This window comes from Diabrotica undecimpunctata, chromosome 3 (genome assembly GCF_040954645.1).
Source record: "Diabrotica undecimpunctata isolate CICGRU chromosome 3, icDiaUnde3, whole genome shotgun sequence".
Lineage (NCBI taxonomy): Eukaryota > Metazoa > Arthropoda > Insecta > Coleoptera > Chrysomelidae > Diabrotica > Diabrotica undecimpunctata.
Window position 1 is genome coordinate 13,948,418 of NC_092805.1, and position 23,478 is coordinate 13,971,895.

At 32.7% G+C, this 23,478-nt stretch overlaps 1 protein-coding gene across 1 annotated transcript; it reads right to left on the minus strand.

The window, feature by feature from the left end:
• Positions 1-7,488: 7,488 nt before the first annotated feature.
• On the minus strand, positions 7,489-21,593 carry Hao (Hydroxyacid oxidase). Its single transcript, XM_072525304.1, has 7 exons — positions 21,376-21,593; positions 13,066-13,217; positions 12,596-12,716; positions 12,111-12,245; positions 11,783-12,044; positions 11,492-11,720; positions 7,489-7,680 (listed from the first exon to the last, which is right to left on the minus strand). The coding sequence occupies exons 1-7, from the start codon at positions 21,507-21,509 to the stop codon at positions 7,613-7,615; spliced, it is 1,101 nt and encodes a 366-aa protein (XP_072381405.1). The 5' UTR covers positions 21,510-21,593; the 3' UTR covers positions 7,489-7,612.
• Positions 21,594-23,478: the final 1,885 nt, after the last annotated feature.

Here is a 23,478-nt window from a genome sequence, read left to right on the forward strand (position 1 = left end):
TATCAATAGATTCCACGTAGTAAGCGTTTCTGCTACAAAATTATTTATTGATCATTCCAAAGCTCTTGCTGGCATTTGACATAAAATTATTTGCAAATATACCTACAGAAATATACCGAACAGAATATACCGTACATACCGAACAGAAATATTAAAGTAAAAATGGTAAATAGACATTATAGAAGACGTTGGTATAGAAATAAATTTTTATTGATTGCGAAATAAAACAGTCTTAGTAAGAACGCTTCTTATGCGCACGGTGTTAGCATCTAAAGTAGTCCTCGTTTCATGATGAATTCCAATTTTAAAATATTTCTCAAGAACCAATTTTAAAAGTTGCATAGAGTGACCATCGATTGCATCTTCATCATACATATGGTCACCAAAATGCTCATAGATTGATTTTGGGACATTTTGTATGGTTTTATTAATCAAAATATTCATAAGGTTTTTAACTAGTCTGTTGTAGATATTTATAGTTTTATTAAAAAATCTGAAATATTTTTCAGCTTCCTTACAATTTTAAATAACCAAAAAGGATGCTTTTGAAAGGTTTTTTTATTCTGTTTTCTCTGTTGAAGTTTAGAGTAAGTTTCATCATTAATCAATATTATTTGGAAACCTACATAGAAAAATAAATGAGTTTTATTCATTTCACTAATTTATTGTTAATTCATGAGAAATATTAAATTAAAAAGCTACTAAACAGATCTTTTTAATCAGATGATGTCTACTTACAATTTAAAAATGTCTAAGGTAAGATGGGGCAAGTGCGAACGAAAAAATTCATAGTTAATATTCATTTAACTACAAATATTGCCTCTTTCAAATTAAGATTTTTTTAAACTTCTGTCGTATAAATTGTGATTATTAACCGACCAATTAAAACTATTTAGATAACAAAAATACATTACCTACCAAATTTGCCTATACATTTTTTTTCGCAAGTACATGTTACGCACTTGCCCCACTGATCCGGGGTAAGAGCAGAATGTGCCATTATTTTGGCTAATAATAATAAGTGTTCCATACGGGGCTAGTGCAGAAATCCTACATATATGTAATTTTTATTCTTTATGCTTAACTTTAATAAAATATTAAGAAAAAAATGCTACGAAATATTTTTTAGGAGAGAATCAAAACAATTTCAGATATTTTGACTGAAAAATATTTATTTAAAATAAAAACATAAACTAAACGTACCAGAATGAATAAATCCTGTTAACAGTAACAAAAAATAATAATATTTGGAAAAAATACTTATGCTATGCTTCAAACACTTCAGGTGCAGTCTCAAAAATATACTTTTCGTATCAGCAGTTATTGATATTTTTGGAACAGGTAGTTTTGTTTCTATGTCCGACAGTAGAATAGTGCAGACATCGTTGGGTTTTAAAATAAAATGGCACTTATTTGTGAGCCTTTTCAAGCCTGTTACTTCGGCTTCATCACCATTGATCAGTTGTTTCACCAAACAAACATATTTGAACATTTTCTTTTTTCCAGGAAAATTTACTAATACAAAATCCCCAATTTGTATTTTGGTAAATGTAAGTTTGTCAGTAGGGTTTTTTTCATCAAACTCTTCCAAATCACTTTTGCTTAGCTCGTCAAATTCAACAATTCTGTTTTCGCTTGAATCACTGTACCAAGAACTATTATCATTTTCGGAACTGCTTTCAGCAATTTTTTTTTTGTAAATCTTTTTAATTTTTTTTTTCTGGTTTATATTTTTTTGTTGTATTTGAACTTAAAATTTTTTCAACATCGGCTCTTGTTATCACCTCTGCACCCAAGCACACGCGTTTTCTTTTCTTCGAATTAGAATTGTTTTCACGTTTGGTTGACTTCAATAACAACTCTTCGAATGAAACATCCAGAATCTTCTCAGTTTCTTGAAATGTTTGTATATCTGTCGAGCTGGAAGTTGACTGTGCTTCGACTGTGATTGGATTTAGGAGTGTTTGTATATCTAGGACTGATGTACTAGGCAAAGTTAAGTCAGGACCATCAAACCTAGCCACGTTACGGGTTTTTTGCCAACGTTGGAGAGCCACTGGGTCAAATTAATCTTGGTGAATAATATTCCTATTCAGCGGAACTATTCCTGCTTTAATGAAACCACTCACTAATATTTCGGGCCTGGTTTCCTGCCATATTTCTCCTATCATCTTGGAAAGCATACTTTTTGTTACAGCGGCCCCCACATTTCTTCTCTGCCATTCAACAAGTTTAGCATCCAACGGGTCTTCAGTGATTTAAATACACACAAATCTAAGGGCTGGAGTACATGACTGGTGTGAGGAGGGAGCTTAAGTATCGTAATATGGTTTTCAACAGCTATATTTATGACATCTGCTCCAAGATGACTCGCGTGTCCGTCGTAAATTACTAATACCGGTCGTTCTGAACCAATAAACTTTAAAAAACTGTTTTCAAAATAGTTTCTAAATACAGTTGTCTCCATCCACCCTTTAGGAGTGGCAGCGTAGGTAGTATCTAAAAACTCCGTGCCACGCGGAGCAGTCCACTGGTCCCAAACATGTTTACCTTTGAAGACAATAAGCGGAGGTGCTTTTTTGCCACTTGCGCTGCAGCACATAAGAACAGTTGTATTTTGTTTGCCAGGCCCACTAATAGTTCTTGTGGATGGAGCTCCCCTTTGTCCGACAATTTTTGTTTTTGACGGATCTGTGCAAAAACTGCGTTAATCCAAGTTCCAAATTTGCGACGGGCGTTCTTGTAAACCAAGTTCTTCTATAACGTTTTCAAGTAAATCAAAATAGGTGTAGATCAGGAATGGGTCAAGGTTTTTTTTTCTAGCAAATTCAACACTCTGGGGTTTTTTAATAGAGAGGTTATGTCTACGCTTGAAATTAAGAAACAAATCTTCTCCTGGTTTACCATCTTTAAACTGTGTCTTAATGTTATTCTCTTTGACGGAGTCAGCTACAACCTGCAACACTTCTTTTCTAGAAAGGCCAAAACCCCATTTTTCCATAGTACGAGGGCCATTTGCTAGTTTTTCTTCTTCCTGTTGAGGAATGTCCTGAGTTCTTTCATAGCTGGAACTTTTTTGTCCTCTCCTACCTTTAAGGTGATCATGGAGAGTACTTCTTGGAATTGTGTACACTTTAGTAGCTCGGTATAAAGTCATTTGCCCAGATTTAATTGCCGACAGTGCAGTTTTCAAACTCTCTTTCGTATATCCTTTGCCCCTGCTACTTCTGCGAATGTAATTTCTCACCATGGTGGAACTAAAAGCATAAAGAAAAACTGTGTGAGATTTGGGGCAAGTGCGTAATATGTGCCGCTCTTACCCCACAATTTTATCCGCACTAGCCCCGACTTTAAAAATACGTGGGGCAAGAGCGGTACAACAATCAAAACTGTCAAAAAGTAAATATTTAAAAAATATATTATGTTTATCATAAACTATTGTGCCTAAGATACTTACCTACCAAAAATAATATAAAGATGTTCACAGATTCGGTAGATATAAATGGATTAATTTTTATCAGTGACCTTGCTCGAGAAGTTGCAAAACACAAGTGACACTACCGTACCTATAACATCAGTGAAACGTAATAAAGCAGCTCGCTGTTGTTAAAGACTGTTGTCACGGGTATTAAAGATACCAAATAATAGATGGCAGCCCATATTTCAAAAGTGATAGGTTTTTATGATAATGTTCTGCACTTGCCCCGATAATGCACTTGCCCCATCTTACCTTATACTAATTTCATGAACTAATATCTTGTTCAATACATTAATTAATATGAATAAACCCAATGGTACGCCTATGAAATACATATTTTAAAATGTAAACACACAGGCTTCCTCAGTTCCTCATCTTAAATAATGTAAACAAACAGTACTTACAAATTAAATGAGACATTGGGATGTAAATATTTCGTTTTTTTTTGCAAATGCAAAACTGTAGCACCATTATTATAATTTGTTTATTTCACTATTTACAAATATCACTTAAAATACAGCCAAAATATCGAAAACCAACTTTTCCTCATCTTGGGTAAAAAGTAAACAAACATGGACATGACATGGAACAGCATTTGAAGTTTGACGTATAGCCATAAGACAGAGAAATGTAATCACCGTTGCCATTAATAAATAGGTTTCAGTGCTTCTACATATAAAATAATTGGTTGATATCTGTTATACGCTATTATTAAATGATATGCACACTATGTGCACATTTGATGTTTTAATTACAATTAAATATATTAATATAAGTAATAAATTATTATTTTGGTTTAATAGCACCTGTAGAGTATAAAATAAATATAGTAATATTTTCAGCGATACGTAAATAAGATATTTTAATAAAAAAATGTGACAACATTTGAAGGTGCTGAGAATGTGACCTAGTCAAATAATTTTGGCTTCACATTTTTATGTAAATAACTGAGTCCATCTGTGTTTATACGTCCATGATCATGGTTATACAATGAATACACAAGGTATGATACATAATGAATGTTCCAAAATCGGTTCGCTTTCGCGCATGACGTAGTCAAGAACGCTTATTCCCGCAACATTTGAATGTAGTATAGGAAAGACTTTTAATTTTAAGTTTTTTTATATAATTTGGCTAATTTAATTATAGTAATTATAAAGAGATGATAAAGTTATGTTATTATAATATTTTAATCATAAATACAATTTTGAAGTTAATTTAAATTTATTGTTTTTTGGTACAGTTATTTTGTTAACATAGATATCTTTTATAAAACAAGTTTTAATTATCTTTTATTACACGTAGGTGCAGGTTAATTAACTTATACTCCAGAGTTCGATATTTCAGATGTTTAAAAAGATACAAAAAACTGGTAATGAAGGTACACAAAATTTGTACGTATATACCTACTGAACAAAACACAAAATCAAAATAAATAATGATAAAGTCAACTTTATTTAGATCGGATGAGCTAGCTGGCCATCGAATATTGTAGTGTAGTGAGGTCACACAATATTGCACAACATTTTAAATGACATCTTTTGTAATATTCAAACATTAAATTATCTTGGTATTGTTTATAATAATGATAACATTATATATTTTAATAATGATAACATGATTTAACAAAGAAAAATATCTTATTCTGGAAGATGCTAAATTGATTTCTTCCGAAACAGTTCTTATTGCAAATTGCATAGCAGACTGAGGCTAGTTTCTTACTTAACAAATCGATACGAAAGAACCATTTAAGGTTGCTGTCTAAAAAAATAACAATTTTGCAGTTACAGATAATTCCGAGTTCCAACATCGAAAAGATTATAATACCCATATTCGTCCGTCTAAAGATCTGGTCTACTGGCAAGGATCGATCCCACCGTAAACCGATAATCTCAACGGAAATAAGGGCTCGTGCGACAATCGTAGCGAACTACGATTGCCTAGTAAAGTCACATTGTTTTGAGCCTTTCGACTCTTGAAACTCCAAGAGATATCGTTGCCACCTTTGACTAGAAAGGATACGGCCTTAGAGGCGTTCAGGCATAATCCCACGGATGGTAGCTTCGCACCATTACCCGCTCGAGTAAGTGCGTCAACCAAATGTCCGAACCTGCGGTTCCTCTCGTACTGAGCAGGATTACTATCGCAACGACGAGTCATCAGTAGGGTAAAACTAACCTGTCTCACGACGGTCTAACGCTCACGATCGGATGAGCTAGCTGGCCATCGAATATTGTAGTGTAGTGAGGTCACACAATATTGCACAACATTTTAAATGACATCTTTTGTAATATTTAAACATAAAATTATCTTGGTATTGTTTATAATAATGATAACATTATATATTTTAATAATGATAACATGATTTAACAAAGAAAAATATCTTATTCTGGAAGATGCTAAATTGATTTCTTCCGAAACAGTTCTTATTGCAAATTGCATAGCAGACTGAGGCTAGTTTCTTACTTAACAAATCTATATGAAAGAACCATTTAAGGTTACTGTCTAAAAAAATAACAACAATCTTGCAGTAACATGTTAAAAAGCTTTAAACTGATATACTCATATGAATTCTGGGTCTTCGTTAATCTATAAAATGAAAGATATTATAATGGAGTTTTTTCTAGTTGCATAACTATGCACATCACTCGGTTTATCCAAATGTTTTTAAAAGCACCTATTTTTAACAGCGATGGTTCATAACGATGTGGAATATTCACTTGCGACGTGTATATATTTGTATAAAGAGATATTATGTAAGCATATATATAAATTATTTTTCTATTATAAAATAGATGACTCAGTCAGTATTGAGTTACTTTAAAATATATTTATTATCTCATAACTTGCAACTTGCAGATAACCGATATTATCGTCGAACTTTTGTTTTTATACAAGCCTTCTGTCTTGCCGGTGTAAAGTCGTCTGAAGTCGATATTTATTGTGTTTTGCGTTTGAACTTATTTGTGCCTTATTTTTATATTATTATATTGTTTGATAAGTAAATTTTGCATATAATAGTCGGTAGGTTATAGTAATGTGTATATTTTTTATTTTACTAAATTTCATTATAACTCATCTAAAATACCATATTGAATTGTAAAACAGATTTTTCTTTATTGTAATCTATTTTGTTTTTATTTCAGTAAAACTGCTGGGAAATGAGTGACAGTGAAACAGAATACGCAAATCTACTACTATTTACCTATTCACAGTATTTCCTCTGCAGAAAATTTTTAAATTTCAAAGGATTTGCGTACAGAAAAAAAGCTTATATTATTAGTATATGTACGAAAACAAAAATAAATATTTCACCTGAATCCCTAGGAAAAGTAAAGGTTTTATGCTACTGAAAATATATTTTTTATTCAATTATAACCAAAACAAAACATTAAAAAAAAATTGATCATTTTTTGACCATAATTTCAAAATAGCTATCTTTATAGTACAAAATAGATAGTACGTTAAGCTGTAATAATGGGTTCGAGGTGGTTGACCAGTCTTGACTACGTCACACTCCTGGGCCAGCTGTCAAATGTCATGCGCAATATCATACCATAGATACTTACATATCTCTGTATCATACCTTCTGTATTCATTCTACCATGGTGTTAGATTGTGTTTTACTAACTTTTTACAGTAGTTGTCGAGGTATTTTATAGAACTTTTATGACACAGCAACTCATGAATTGTAAATTTTATTTCATTTTAAACTCTTCTTCAGCCAGCCTCTGAATCCTTCATCGTTTAACCACGAATCAATAAATTTCTGTTCAAATTTTAAACTATTCTTTTTAGGAGCGGTTTTATCAGAATATGTATCACTGCTTATTGTGTTCAACCTTTTTTTCGAATAAATAAGCGAAATGATAGAATCATATAATTTCATAGAATGAGATTATGTTGACTAAAATGGTGGAATAAGGCCTAAAAGCTCGTATTTTTTTAGAAACGGAACTTATTTGGGAAGCAGTACGATATTGAAATGTTTATGTTAAATTAAACAAGTATTTAATATCACAAAATATTTATTTTTTTTAATTAAATAGAAAATAGAATATTAATTGATAAATACATTGATCTTGCGTTTCCTAGGTTGTTTATCATTTCATAGCATCGAAGTTTGTAATCTTCTTATAGTTTTGCGTAATAACTCTCGTGTACAACCAAATTCCTGGGCACGTCACTTATTTTTGAATAACCTACAAAACGAAACAAAAAATCACTTGTAGCAAAATTATTTCGATTGTATAATATACTTTCGATTTCTAAATATGTTACTATTTGAAATTATATCTATTAAATAAAAAATTTGTCTGGTCTACGGATTGGACATGATTCTAGAAAAAAAAAACAACGGGAATCCAGGAGAGTTACACAGAAGAATTTTTGAAAAGTATTTTTATGCTTTATTGAATTAGTTGGAGTCATAGTAGAAACGTTCACCTTGCGATCTCTGTCGGGCCTGGCAACAGGCCGCCAATTCTGCTAACAATGAACTACAACTACAATTAACATGTCACTCCAATGCAGAACACGGCTTTTATCAAAACCAACCATGACTATTTCATTTAACGTGTAAGCATCAACACAAATACCCATTGCGTCATTGTACAAAGAACATAAATGCGACATCCTGTGCCTTCAAAAAAAAAACGCAAGGGGCCTAATCATCCACGACCAAAAATTGCAGCTATGCAGGTAGTGAAAGAATTAAAACACAACCAATACGGTATTACTATATTTGTTAGACCAAATTAGACCAGATTAGATAACATTGATATATTCTACATATACAAACCACCAAACCAAGAGATCTTCTGTAATACCTTACTAGATGATAAGCCTACAATTATTATTAGTGACTTTAATAACAAATTATTAAATTTATTAAACATTAATTAATTAACACTACCATTAACACTAAACATTACTAAATAACCCTACTAAAATTAACAACCAAAGTGATAATAAATAAACTGAATGAAATTAGTAACACTAGTAGAACAACAAAGTTTTAGGTCGGGAAAATCATGCACCAACGCTATATTTATAATGGGGCAAGTGCAAGAGAAATCATTAGAATACAACAAACCGGCATGTCTACGTTTGTGGACATTAAGAAGGCATTTAACCAGGTCAAATTAAAGGACGTTATCTACTTATTGTTCGCAAGAGAGATACCTCTAGGAATAATCAAAACGATCAAAAATATCTACCAAAACAACACAATAAAAGTAAAAGTAGAAGAAGAACTAACTTACCATATATTGAAGCTGGCAATGAAATAAGACAGGGAGATTCCCTGAGTCCTCTATTGTTCAACTTGATTATGGATGAAATAATAAAAAAAGTAAGAACTAAAAAAGGATACCAAATGGGAGAAAAACTGCTTAAAATAATCTGCTATGCAGACGACGCAATACTACTTTCTTAGTCATGATTTGCAACGTTTTTTTTTTTTTTGGAGTGAGGTGGAAAGGTTCTAAACCGACTAGGGAAGATTCCTAGTACTGTTGGATTCGATCCGGAAAGGAGCACATGCTAGGACATAGCATCCAAAGTATGGATTATATGCGCAACATGCACCCCTGACCAGTCGCCTACCAACTAAAAAACCACCCCTTCTTCGGACAAGGCACTCCCGGACGAGTTCAATCGGTGAACGAAACATTGAGATGCATTGTGCAGTCTGAAAATTTCGGAGAAAATTGTAAAGGGGTTCTTACCTAAAAACCATAAGAACCACTTAAAATGATATGCAGAGACGGTAATTGTGGGGAAACAAAATATGGGTTGTCACTGTAGGGCAATCGTAGAAGTAGTCTGGTATGCGCTTGCTACCTTTAGTAGAGGCTTCCTTTGTGCCTTTGCAAGCAGTTCTTTATACTTAGCCATTCTCAAGGCTTCGTACCATACGGGAGCGCCGTATAAGAGGGTAGATTGCACAATCTGAAGGTACATTCTTCTTTTGAGGGCACTTGGACCGCTGATATTTGGCATAATTTTTATTAATGCCGCGGTTCTCTCTTCTGCTCTTTGGACTACTTTCATCAGGTGCTTTGTAAATCTTAGACCTGTGTCTAGTTGGATGCCCAGATATTTAGCACAGTACGTAGGCTCTATACTTGTACTACCTACTACAAAAGCAAGGTTTGGGCGGGCTCTAGGGCCTTTCAAGATCAGAATTTCTGTTTTTTCTGTTGCCAACTCTAGATCTTGTTTCACCATCCATCTTTTGACTCATCTACAGCTTCTGTTGACTAACATTTCTAACTCCAAGTTATTGTTACACTGAATGAGTAGAGCTAAATCGTCTGCGTATGCAATAGCTTTGGTCTCTGCTCCATAGTCGATTTCTAGGATTTCATTATATAAAATGTTCCAAAGCATTGGTCCTAGTACGGATCCTTGCGGTACACCTGCTGATGTTTTCAGGTCTTTAGGTTCTGCCACTTGGACATACCTTTCATTGAGGTAGTCCTTAATTATATTGGTCAAATAATCTGACACATTTGCTTTTTCCAGTGAGGTGATAATGTGACCCCAGTTGGCTGAGTTGAAAGCGTTTCTCACATCAAACATCACGAGGGCGGCCCATTTCTTCCTCGTCCTTTTTACAGTGTCAACTATTTCTTTTACCGCATCGATGGATGATCTAGATTTCCTGAATCCGTACTGTTTGTCAGATATACTTCCATTTATCTGTAATTCGTCTTCTAGGCGATTTTTAATAAGATTTTCATAAAATTTTCCCAGGCTGTCTAGAAGGCAGATCGGCCTGTATGAGTTGGCAATCTCGGGATCCCTGCCCGGTTTAAGTATTAACGTAAGTCTTGCCTGTTTAATCATTATGGGAAACATTTGCTTCTGGAGGAGTTCATTGAAGATCCTCCGAACCATCTCAGGATTTTTCTCTATGATGATCTTTATCGCCTCAGGAGGCACACCATCAGGACCAGCTGCTTTTCCTAATTTAATACTTTTTGTCGCTATTGCTATTTCTTCAGCCGAAAAATCAACAGGTCGAACGTTGACATTATTTTGAGTGAACTGCTGTGGGGGCTTAGCAGGAAATAGGGTATTAGCTATTTCCTTCCGTTTTTTTGCACAAAGGCTGTATGGGGTCTCTGTTCTTAATGTTTTTGTGACAATTCTATAGGCTTCGCCCCATACATCATCTTCTAGTGCTGTGCATAGGTTATGCCAGCAAGAGTGCTTTGCCCGTTTAATTTCTCTGCCCAATTCTTTTTTAGCTCGCTTGTAATTTTCAGTGTGTTGTGGAGTCCTATACCTTTGTGCCGTACGCCTGAGTCTAAAACATTCGGCTCTCTTGCTCTGGATCTCATCATTCCACCAGTATGGCACTGTATATATGACGTTCTCGGTGGAGCTACTTGAAGTGTATGCATTTATAATTTTCTGTCTGAAATCTTGGAATTCGGTAGTGTCGTCTTCTTGTAGGTTACTTATTTGCCTCGTATAAGCTTCTTTATTAAAGGTTACTTTTTTCCGGCCGGTCTTCGAGACCTGCCGGATTTGCAACGTAAGCTGCACCAATTTAATATAACAAACAAAATGCATGGTTATAACAGCAAATTGACTAAGAAGTAAATTGGAGCTGGAAGGTCAGATAATAGAACAAGTAATGGAGTTTAAATGTCTAGGCATCACATGGAAACATGAACATGACTACGGAAAGCTCGAAACAGAAGTGGAAGTTCAAGTGAATATCGGGAAAGAAATGAAAGGCAGAATTTACAAAACAGTTATCAGACCAATAACGACATACGCGACAGAAAGATGACCTGACACAGAGAGAGCAAAAAGGATTAGAAACAGCAGTTTTGATTACAATTATATTGAAATAGTTTATTTTAAACTATAAGACAGCCACATGCTTCTTAGAACATCATAGCGTACTATCTTTTTAATGACTTGATTTGTACCTACAGTATTTTAATTGATATGATGTCCTAAAATTAAAAAAATCTTACACGATGTATTCTTTACCTGAGATTCCTATAGCAGTTTTAAGTTCGTTTTTAAGAATATTGAGAACTTTCTCAACTCCTTGTTGTCCACTATGAGCAAGGCCCCACAAAGCTGGACGTCCTATAAAAGCCATTTTAGCTCCCAAAGCCACTGCTTTAAGTACATCAATGCCGTCTGTTACTCCTCCGTCAACATATACTTCTATTTTGTCTCCCACTGCTTTGACGATTTCTGGTAGAGCTTCTATCTAAAAGGGCAATATTAAACATAGTTATTTAAAGACAAATAGGTAAAAATAAAATAGTGTACCGAAGCAGGTGTTCCGTCTATTTGCCTAGCACCATGGTTAGATACTTGAACAGCAGACACTCCAGCTTGAACAGCAAGTAAAGCGTCTTCAGCTGTCAATATTCCTTTAAGAACAATTGGGAGTTTAGTAATGCTCTTCAACCACTTAATATCGTCCCAGCTGATAGTTGCGTCGAAGAGATCCGTTACGTAATTGTTAAGACCTGATCCTTTTTCTAGTTCCTGGCTCATTTCAGATGTTTGTCCTTGGAAATTCGCCAATCTGAAAATATAAAATTTGGATACCTTGTCATTATTTTGAATAATAGCTGATAATTGTTATGTTTACCTTAAATGTGGGGGTAGAGTAAATTTGTTCTTCAAATCTGCTAAACGTAGACCAAAAACAGGAGCGTCGACAGTTAATACCAATGCCTTATAACCAGCTCTTTCTGCTCTTAGGACCAAGTTTTTTGTAACATTTCTAAAAAGCAAATGAACATTTTAAGAATAAATTCATTAATAACGTTTTTGATTGGAATGCAAAGTCCTGCTTTAGCGACGAGAAAATTGGTAGGTAGGAACTATGAATAAAACATTTTCACAATTCTCTAGTTATTTCGTCTGCTGGGATGCACTTAGTAAGTATATACAAGGTTTAAATGAATATTTTGAAAATCAGAATCAAAAATTGAGGACAATTATTGGAGAAACATTACACAAAAGACTATGTTGAAAAAAAGTGGAAAAAACAAATAATATACTCATTTTTTCGCTTCTAATATTAAATCTTTGCAGGCTACCATAATATGGCTGCACAAGTAAGTGATTTACCTGTCTCTATAGATGTATAATTGATACCATTTCACAGCATGGGGTGCAGCTTCAGCCACTTCTTCAATGCTGCTTGTTGAAAGAGTGCTAAGGGTATAGATTATCCCCAAAGCTTGAGCAGCTAAAAAGTAAATAAAAATATATTTACTAACAATGTTAATTTAGGGTTAAATATATAAATCTGAATATATATATATATATATATATATATATATATATATATATATATATATATATATATATATATAATATAAGTATAATAAAATATGTGTATAAGATGGAAGGCAACCGTATATTTGTATATTTGTATATTTGTGACCAGTGGTCGTCTTCAGTACGGTGCTGCCAAGTTAGAAAAGGAGCATGTTAACTTGGGAAAGGATCGCTACAGAAGCAATGCGACCAATTTGTAGCAATAACGTTAGAAGACTCTGAGGTTTCCTGAAGACCTCACTACATATACTACCTACCTCTGGCATTGGCACATTCTCCGAGTGGATGTGCCATCCTTTGCATAGCAGTCGGAGCAATTCCAATGGGCATGGAAATCTTTTCTCCAAGGATGACAGTGGACAAGTCTATGTTTTCTACGTTTCTTAAACATCTTGGTCTTAGTTTATATCTGGAAGAAGGAAAAAATGTTTTTTAATCTATTACTAGAAAATTAATATTTAATTAAAGGATTATCACTTAATGTTAATTGGAAATGGGCGAAAATGGATAAATAATGTTATTTTTTAAACAACGGATAGAGGACGTCATCTTTCTCTTGTTAATAACTCCTTTTAATTATGCATCAATAATGCTAATACAGAGCAATGTAAATCAGCCAAAACCAAGAAAGCAACTGTACCGGACAATATTCCAGCGGAACTCTTGATGTTACATGATACAAGAGGACCACATCAGTGCTCTAGTTAAGTTCTTTAATGGAGGAATTAGGAATTTATGCAGATTTCTCCTTCAAAGCAGGAATACTTATAACATTATAGGATGACAAAAAAATTGACGAATTATTACACTCATTAAGTAGTCATGTTTCAGTAAGTCGTAAAACCGAAAAATCATTATAATCTTTAACAAATTCCTCCACATTAACAAATTCTTGACAATTCTTGAGTCCCATTTCATGTTCCTTTCTACCACCTTTTATTTCCTTCTTGTAGTAATTCTAGGTATATTATTTATGTACCTAATTGTTAAATTTTTCTCCCTATTATCTACACGACTTTGAAGCTCTGTTCGTAATTCAGCCAGATATTTTGGCTGACAAGGTGTCAAGTCTTGTTTTATGTATATGTTTGCGTTTAATTTTTCATTCGACGTCATAGTAATTTTCAGCGGCCATGGTTTCATATCTTGGCGAGGATAACCAAGCCGGAGTTGCGAAACTGTTTTTAAGTAAGGAGCTACCAGGTTTAAAATTTATTTTGCTTCAATTTCATCAGATTCTGTATTATTTTCCGCAACAAACATTGGCAAAACAGTTCTTTTCCTTTGTTTCTTATCTGCCAGCTCTATGAGGATATTTTCTGCAGAAGCAGACTCTATTTTCTCTAAGTTTCCGCTGTTCGTTTTCTTGATGTCTGATGAGTTACAAGCCCCAATTTTTGTCGACTGAGAATTGACTAAATTGTGTAATTCAGATATTTTATATGTTGCAAAATTAGCAAATTGAGCCATAATTGCATTGGGCTAATATCTACTTCTGGTGTACAATTTTCACACTTACACATTAATAGAGTTGCAGGTGAAAAATTCAAGAGTTTGGGATCGAGCATAAACAGAGGGACATGTTGTTTTGCATCCAGAACGTTCCAATTTATTATTATTCAATGATGCAATAGTCGCCAAATATGAAGAACCAAGGGCGCGCATTTATTATACTTCGAGCACGCCCACCGGTAGATACAATTGGTACATAGGTTAGTTAGAACATTGTGAAACAATGTCATAGGTTAGTAAGAACATTGTGAAACAATGTCGTGCATATTTTGAGACATGAAATAAATGGGTAATGGTATAGAATAAAATAAAAAATCATTATTTTCAGGTATTATATTTTCAACCAAAATTACTATAATAATTTTATTTTTTAGCTTAACTTAAACTTACTTATCTTAATCACTCATTTGGAAAAAACAATATTTTGTAACTTAACAGAAAAGTGACTTGGCTGTTGTGTGGTATTTTTATAGAAAAATACCGAAATTATATTTTCCAGGACAATTTAGATAAACTAATAGATCGTTATATATATTTAGTTAAATATATTACAACACAACTTAAAAACTAATAATCATCTTTACAAGTATAACTACCTGAATTATTTACAAGTATTAACATCGTTATTAACATTAACATAACGTCACAAGAAGATTCACAAACGTGACATTCCTTTGACTGACATTATTCTTAACCGTTGCCCGAATTAATTCGATTGGGTTCAAGTCTGGGAGATAAGGGGCATATAATTCTGGTTTTAAACTCGTTGGACTAAAAGGTATATTGTGTTGTGTCAACCATTTAATTATTTCATTCTTCAAACAATTGGAATTAGGCGCTCGATTTATCTGTACATTGAGATAACTAGCATTATCACAAACTATTACTGAATTATGTGGTACTTTTACTTTTAACTTTTAATTCAATATATAACACCGGAGTGATTCCCACAGATTGGCTCAAATCCATCTTTATCGCAATACCTAAAAAACACAATGCGAGAAAATGCTCAGAATATCTACTAATGAGCCACACTTTTAAAATTTTCCTAAGAATACTTCACAACAGAATTAGAAGCAAATGCGAAGAAGATCTCGAAGATACAGAATTTGGTTTTAAAAATGCTATGGGAACCAGGGAGGCACTTTTTGCGCTTAACACCCTATTACAAAAATGCCGTGACCAAACAAAAGATGTATTTGCATGTTTCGTGGACTTCGAAAAGGCATTCGATAAAGTACAGCATATAAAATTAATGCAAACACTGAAAAATATCGGAATAGATGACAAAGATATTCGTGTCATTAAAAATTTGTACTGGAATCAAACTGCTATCCTAAAAATTGGAGATAACTACACCGATGAAATCTCCATACAACGAGAAGTCAGACAAGGTTGCATTTTGTCGCCAACATTGTTCAATGTTTACTCGGATCAGGTATTTAAAAAGGCACTTGAGAGACAACCATATGGAATAAAAATCAACGGGGAACTACTTAATGTGATTAGATATGCAGACGATACAGTAATTCTGTCAGATAATATTGAAGATCTCCAAATTCTGCTTGATCGTATTCACGAGCTAGGAGGGGAAATGGGCATTAAAATAAACTCAAACAAAACCAAATTTTTAGTGTTTAGTCGTGACCCACATTCCGATGCAAAGCTTCAATTAAACGGAGTTTAAGTTGAGAAAGTTCACAAAATGACATATTTGGGAACTATGATAACGGACCAACTAGATCCAGACATAGAAATAAAACAGAATAGCAATGACTAAAACTACTTTTATGAAAATGAAGTGATTTCTTTGCAATAATCATCTCAGTTTAATACTAAGACAAAGAATGGTTAAATACTATGTTTGGTCCGTACTTTTGTAGAGTGCCGAAGTGTGGACGCTAAAAGTATCGATCATGAACAAAATTGAAGCATTGGAAATGTGGGTTCATAGACAAATGCTGAAGATACCTTGGACATCAAGGAAAACTAATGAAGAAGTGCTAAGGCGAGTCAACAAAGATAGAGAACTCCTAGAGCATGTTAAATATCGAAAAATGTCTTATCTGTAACAATTAGTAAGGCTAAGTCGATATAAAATATTACAACTGACCCTTAAAGGCAAAATAGAGGGCCGTCGTAGAGGTGTAGGAAGAAGACAAGTTTCTTGGTTAAAAACATTCGTGAATGGACTTAGATATCAAATGCAGGACAATTATTCCATATTGCGGATAATTCTGATATGGCACGTGAAGAAGAAGCTAAAGGTCAGTAGATTTATTGTACTGAAAGATACCAAGAATTTCTGATTCTTATTTCACAAAATTGTTATCTTTTTGTACATTTTTTAGTCAGCTGGTTTTTTTTTGCCCTTTTTTTTGTTTTATCAAAATATTTAAATATATTAAATATTATTTCACGAATTTGTCCTGCTATCACGGATCTGCATTTTTTATTTTCCACGATGGCAGACATTATCCAAATCACCAGTCACTTTGCAAATAGACACAATAGAAAAAAACAAACAACGGCATCTGTACATGTACACTTGTTACTGACAAGTAGTTACGCTACTGACAGTAAGCCAGAATAAGGTTTAAAGTGTAAGTGGGCATGTAAGTAAGTAAACGAAATCCAGTTTGTGCGCTGGTTCTTCAGATTTGGCGTCCAGTGTATTGTATTGAGCTAACGTAGAGCTTATGTAGCCCAAATTACAAAATATTTGTGGTACTAAACTAAATATATCAAACATCAAATAAACAAAAAAAATCCAATTTTCTTACAAAGTAAAAATAATAATTTGCTATAACCTTTCGCTGGTATGGCCTACCTGACAATTTAAATCCATTTTAAAAATATCAACTGTGCTATTATGGATACCGCTAATTGCTTAATTTTTTGTCTTAAGGCAATATTCAAGTTTTTGGTTAGGTAGAACGTTGAAATGCAAATTGTATTTCTTGTTTAAAAATTAAGTTTTTCTACTTACAGTTGTGTTTACAGGAAAAACCGTTCAACTTTTAACCTGTATTGTTTAATTGCACCAGCCACTATTAAACGATGTTAACTCTACGGCTGCTAGAGCTAAACTCGAGGCGTTTGAGATGTGGTTGCATAGAAGAATGCTAAACATATCCTGGACAGTAAATGAGTTATTGAAAACTATTTTAATAAGAAAAATTTCATACCTAGGGCATGTTCTTAGAGGAGACCGCTACAGAAACCTTCAGCATATCTTATCATAAAAGCTAAAATCGAGATTCGAAGGGGAACGTTAGGGGAACCTAATATGGTACTGAAAGAAGAAAAGCTCTATATTTGGCTATATTATGTATCTTTATTTCTAGTTAGCTAAACTAACGTATCCACATATTAAAAAAAACTAATTGATAAGGAAAATCTGATAGTATTTTTGGATTCAGCCACAAAAAAAATTAAAAACGAAATTAAAAAGTCTGTAAATGACATATGGTAGGCAATGTTTGATATATTCATTAATATTTTCTTTGTTATTAATAGTCCCTAGTAACAACCCATATCTTTTGTAAACTAGCTGATACAGAAAACCTGATAGCGCACCAAAAAATATTTAAAAAATAAGTTAAAAGTCTATAAATGATATAATGCTACACGATAATTATGTTGATTAATATTTTCTTTGTTTATAGGTGGTCGCTAGTACAAGTACTACAGCTCTTTTCGAATCCAGCGTGTTAAGAATAAAAACACGAAATCTTGACTTGCACTGTACTACTTTCAATTAGGGCAACCGTTTACGCTTTTTGAACTTCACTAAGATGTACCATTTAGTTTAACCAGACAATATTTTGACGTTTACAATAACTTAAATTTTTCACATATATGTATAACAATAAAATAACATTAAGATAACCATAGGTAGGTGGTTGTCACGAGTCTGTATAGCTTATTTATAAATATGCTAACGAAATTTGCTAAATTTATATGCAGTAGATGCATCGTTTCCTACTAAGTTTTAACTCCTCCAAAAAATGTTTCTTAATATTATTCTGAATCTACTTTCTTGTGGTATCTTAAAGTAACTTCTATTTTAATGGAAATAAGCCACAATTGAAGTTTATTGACGTTTCATTTTCCACTACGGCAACGTTCTCAAAATACAAACATTAATAAATTAAACTAATAATTTAATTTTATCTAAATCATTTATATTGACAATTCAGACATGTATTATAAAATGATATTGCCAATATTGCTGAGTTGCGTTCCTGGGACGACTTTATTGTAAGATAGTTCATTCGATTACATGAAATCAACACTTGACAATATCCGTCAAAAAATCATAGTATATGTGATTCGTCTTTAAAAAGACAACCACATACCACTAAAATTCTCCTGTTAGTGATTCCATAGTAAATCATGACGAAAAAACCAGGAAAAAAATCTTATAATACTATCCCGATATGGTAAGTATTTGGTCTTACATTTAGTTAACTCTCAATAAACACCAAGTTCTGAGTTTATATGTATACGAAAATTTTATAGATAATAAAATTCGAATTTAGCCAAATATAAGAAAACTAAAAACGTCTTAGACTATAGTTACTATAAAGATCTTCGAAATGCAGTTACTAACGCAGTCCGTCTGGAGAAGAAGGGTTATTTAAATTATCGGTCTGCTTCTTCGAATAAAAAAGATCTTTGGAAAGCTATGAGGTTATTCAAAATTGTAAATAAACCAGTTATAGAGATCCCTCAGGAGCTTAAAGATCCTATATCTATAAATTATTTTACATCTGTCTTTAGCCCTGTAAATTGTTGTCCTGAGACAACCCAATGGTATCAGTCAAATATTTTCAATACAGATATTATTTTCTCGTTTAAAATGGCCACTATTTCCACATTTCTATAGCCACTTCGCCCAATAAGCATTCTACCGGGACTGTCAAAATTTTTACAAAAAGGTTATCTATAAACAGATATACGATTATATTTTTAGAAATAATGTAGTTACGTATATACAATCAGGCTTTAGAAAAGAGTTTAGTACAACAACCCTGCTTCTTGACTTAACAGATAATATACTTCGATCATTTGATGAAGGAAAAGCAACCTGTCATCTTGCTTGATTTTTCTAAAGCCTTCGACACTATTGATCACGCTCTTTTGTGTGCTAAATTGAAATATTTTGGATTTGATGATACCTCCTTACAGTTTTTCAAATTTTATTTGGTAAATCGTTATCAAAAGGTCATAATCGATAATAATTCATCAGAATTTGCATCAGTCAATTCAGGGGTGCCTCAAGGTTCGGTTCTTGGTCCTCTTCTTTTTTCTATATATATTTCCGACCTGTATAAATCTTTAAATAATCTGAAACTGCACTCTTTTGCAGATGACACACAACTATATTTCTCTTTGAACCTACCTCTGTAAATCAAGCGTCACAAAAATAAATCAGGATTTGGAATCTATTTGTACTTATTCCACTAGACATAATCTTAAACTAAATGCTAAAAAATGTAATTCTTTGTTATATTGTTCAAAAAATTATAAAGCCACTGTTCAGGATAACTTAAAACTAATTATAAAAAATGAACCTCTAAAAAATGTTAATAGTTGCAGAAACTTAGGAGTCATATGACTGTACGCTAAGTTTTCAAAAGCATGTCACGCTGTCAACTGTATAGAAGTAAAGGCATTTTAAAATTTAAATTGCGTAAGTTACTTTGTGAAACTGTGGTAATGTGAATTATTAATTATGGGCTCTTGGTATTTTATCCTTGCTTAGATCAAGTTACGAAATTAAGGTTGCAAAAAATTCAAAATAATTGTTGCAGATTTGTCTTTGGCATAAGAAAATAATGATCTTGTATCATGCAAAATAAAAGAACTTCAATGGTTAACCATAGATAATTTATACAAATATCACCTCGCCTCATTGATATATGGAATTATTTCGTCGTCAAATCCTATTTATTTAAGGAACAAATTAGTATTTCGTAGAGACGTTCATAATCTGGATCTGAGATATCCTCATAGTCTTATGCTGCCAAGATATAGACTAGCTATTTTCCAGCGATCGTTTACCTACAATGCTGTTTTAGTGTTTAATAGTTTAACAAAAATTTTAAGAGGTAAATCTCTTGATTTCATGAAGCGGCATTATAAGAAATTTTTACTACAATCGCAGTAACGTTATTATTATTATATAGTATATTGTTGTCGTTACTATTACCATTAGAAATTTTTTTGGTTTTTATTTATCATTAATATCATTTATCACATAACATCACAAATTATTTTCTTTATATTATTTTTCTAGTAGCCACATGACTATTTCTATCAGTTCAATATTATATTATTATTTATGTCAATTTATAAATCATTTTTTTTTCCATTTTTTACTTATTTCAAACTAACTCTGTAAACTTGAGGTTAAGTGGAGTAGCTCTAGCTAGACTTCGCCTCATGTATCTCGTGTTTGTAAATTTTTACAGACTAAATAAAGGCAATTTATTATTATTATTATTATTATAAAAACATAAAGTTATGTATTTTTTTCCTGGTTTTTTCCGTATTGTTTACTATGGAATCACTAACAGGAGAATTTTACTGCCATCTTTTTAAAGACGAATCACATGCTATGACTTTTTCTGACGGATATTCTCAAGTTAAAGTTGATTTCATAATAATGTTGTCCCAGGAACGCAACTCAGCAATATTGGCAATATCATTTTAAAGTCGTCTACTTTAAAATTTATAATATATGTCTGAATTGTCATTATAAATGATTTAGATAAAATTAAATTATTAGAAGAATTTTTCTCCAAGTAACAAAAAACAAAATGTGTTTAATTTATTAATAATTTATATTTTGATAAAGATTTCCGAAGTGGAAATTGAAACGTCAATAAACTTAGTTTAAACTTCAATTATGGCTTAATCTCATTAAAATAGTAATTAAAAAATGTTTCACAAATTGAAATGAATTATATCTACCATTTTCTGCATATTTATAGACATACATTATTTTGTTATTGTTATTGTTTTGTTATTGAAAAAAGTAAAATTACCTGAAAAAAGCTCTCCTGTTGTCCGCCAATGTCTCCTGTTTTCCAGCTCCACTTCTATAATAATCCAAAGCATTTCTGGGAAGAACTTTAAAAGCGTGCTCCTCAAATTCCAAAACACTGACCAAATCTGACATTTTAACGTACAAGATACTAACCAGATCGAGAAGTACGTAGTACTTTTATTCACGCCGATAGTGGAGCAACTAATGCTGTCTTAAGTAATGACCTGATAGGTCATTTCAAAAGTTTTAGATAAGATATCAAAAAGTCGTTTCAATGTTATGATTTGCGAACGTTAATTGGTAACTATCGAATTTTTATGTACACAATGTGTGTGCAAAGAAGTGGTTAATAATAGAGTGAAAATACAGGGCTTTGACACTTTTTAGTACTCAAAGCGATAGCAAAAAATAATAAATATTTATTTTGCTCTTGGAACAGAAAGTGTTAACGTGTTGCTATTTATTTCGGATGAGATTTACTTTGAGGGAAGATAATATTTGCTTCAAAAAACAAGTGGAACAGTACAATAGACGTTAAACCTTTTATACGGAGTGGAATATAGTTTTAGTTCTCCTTAATAATTAGTTACTGTCATTTTTTTGCCATTTTGCATGTCTGTTAAGTTACTGAAGTATGGTATAGTTCATTTCACGGATTTTGTCGTATGAGCGAAATCCCTAAAAGTACATTCGTTTACAAAATTTTCATCAGTAAACATAAGCACGTGTTGATATTCGCCGTCTTATTCGTCAAGAGGCTATTAAATATAATTTATTACCTTAAGTCAGACAGATTCTCATGTTACAGATCCAAACTTGCCAGCATTTTAAATTCAAATTGTATCGTGTTGATTTTTAAGTTAATATATTGTGTTATATTTATGTTATAGTTATTGTTAAGCTATTTACTGGTCGTGTTATTTTTTAGAGTTTAGTTTAATTGTGATATAATGATTAAATTTCAAGAAATTCTTTCACTAACAGTTTCAAAAGTAAATATTTTTAAAAATCATATGATACATAGGTCGTACATCAGTACGACTCTGGCTTACACGTGGTTCTATTGACGATTGGGAATTTTTAAAATGAATACGGTTTATTATTCCTGTTATTTGCACGCATTCATAATTCAATTGCAGTTGATTTATTTTAATTTAGAAAATGTATTTCTCTCCGCCATTGATAATTTTATTGACAGTTTCATCTTACGTCAGTGGTTTTCAATATCCAATCGGCCAAAATGGGTGAAAGAGACTATAGTGTCCATTTTTATTTGCAGCAGGGGTTCGTGTATCCTTTCAAATTATCATGAAATTTCTTCAATTCTTCTCTGTTTGTTGCTATATTCATCCATCTTGGGCCTTCGAACTTTTTGATGTCGTCTGTCCATTGAATTTATAGTTATCCATGTCTTCGCCTGTTTTCTCAAGCTTTTCACGCGTACGATTATTTGTTGGGATTATTTAGTCCGGAATTGGGTAGAACCCAGTCGAACCGAGATCAATATTCATCTGACATTGAATATCACAATTAAATTAAATATCACAAAAAACACACACGTCGTCGTAATTGAATACAGAAACAAGACAGCGGTCGTGCTCTTCGAGCGACCCGATAACATTGCGAAAGACACGGTTATTTTGATAAATAGTTATATCAACATGAAGTACGAAAAAACGAATCAGTATTAGTGTTTTGTTACGATTCACGTCGGTGCATTCACATATCATTATATTGTAACATTTTTTTAATTAATATATTAAATTAATTTTAATTCCTTTTACCCATGTGGATGATACGTTGATGGTCGTGTTTACGATCAGAAATTTTTATTGCGAAACTACCGAAATATGACTGAAGAATCTACCTACGTATTTATTTAAAGACGCCGGTTTGGTGAATCCTTAGTTAATCCTTTTCCGGGTTCTTTGTCATAAATTCGGTAATTGTCGTCGAACGCCCGTTGTAATGTTTTTCGGGAAAGACCTAATCTAGGAGATTTGATATTTCATCACGTTGGTAGGTAGAAGTATACCGTTATGTTCAATGTTAGTTAGAACTTTTTACCTTCTCAGAAATACATACAACTGGCCTATGATTT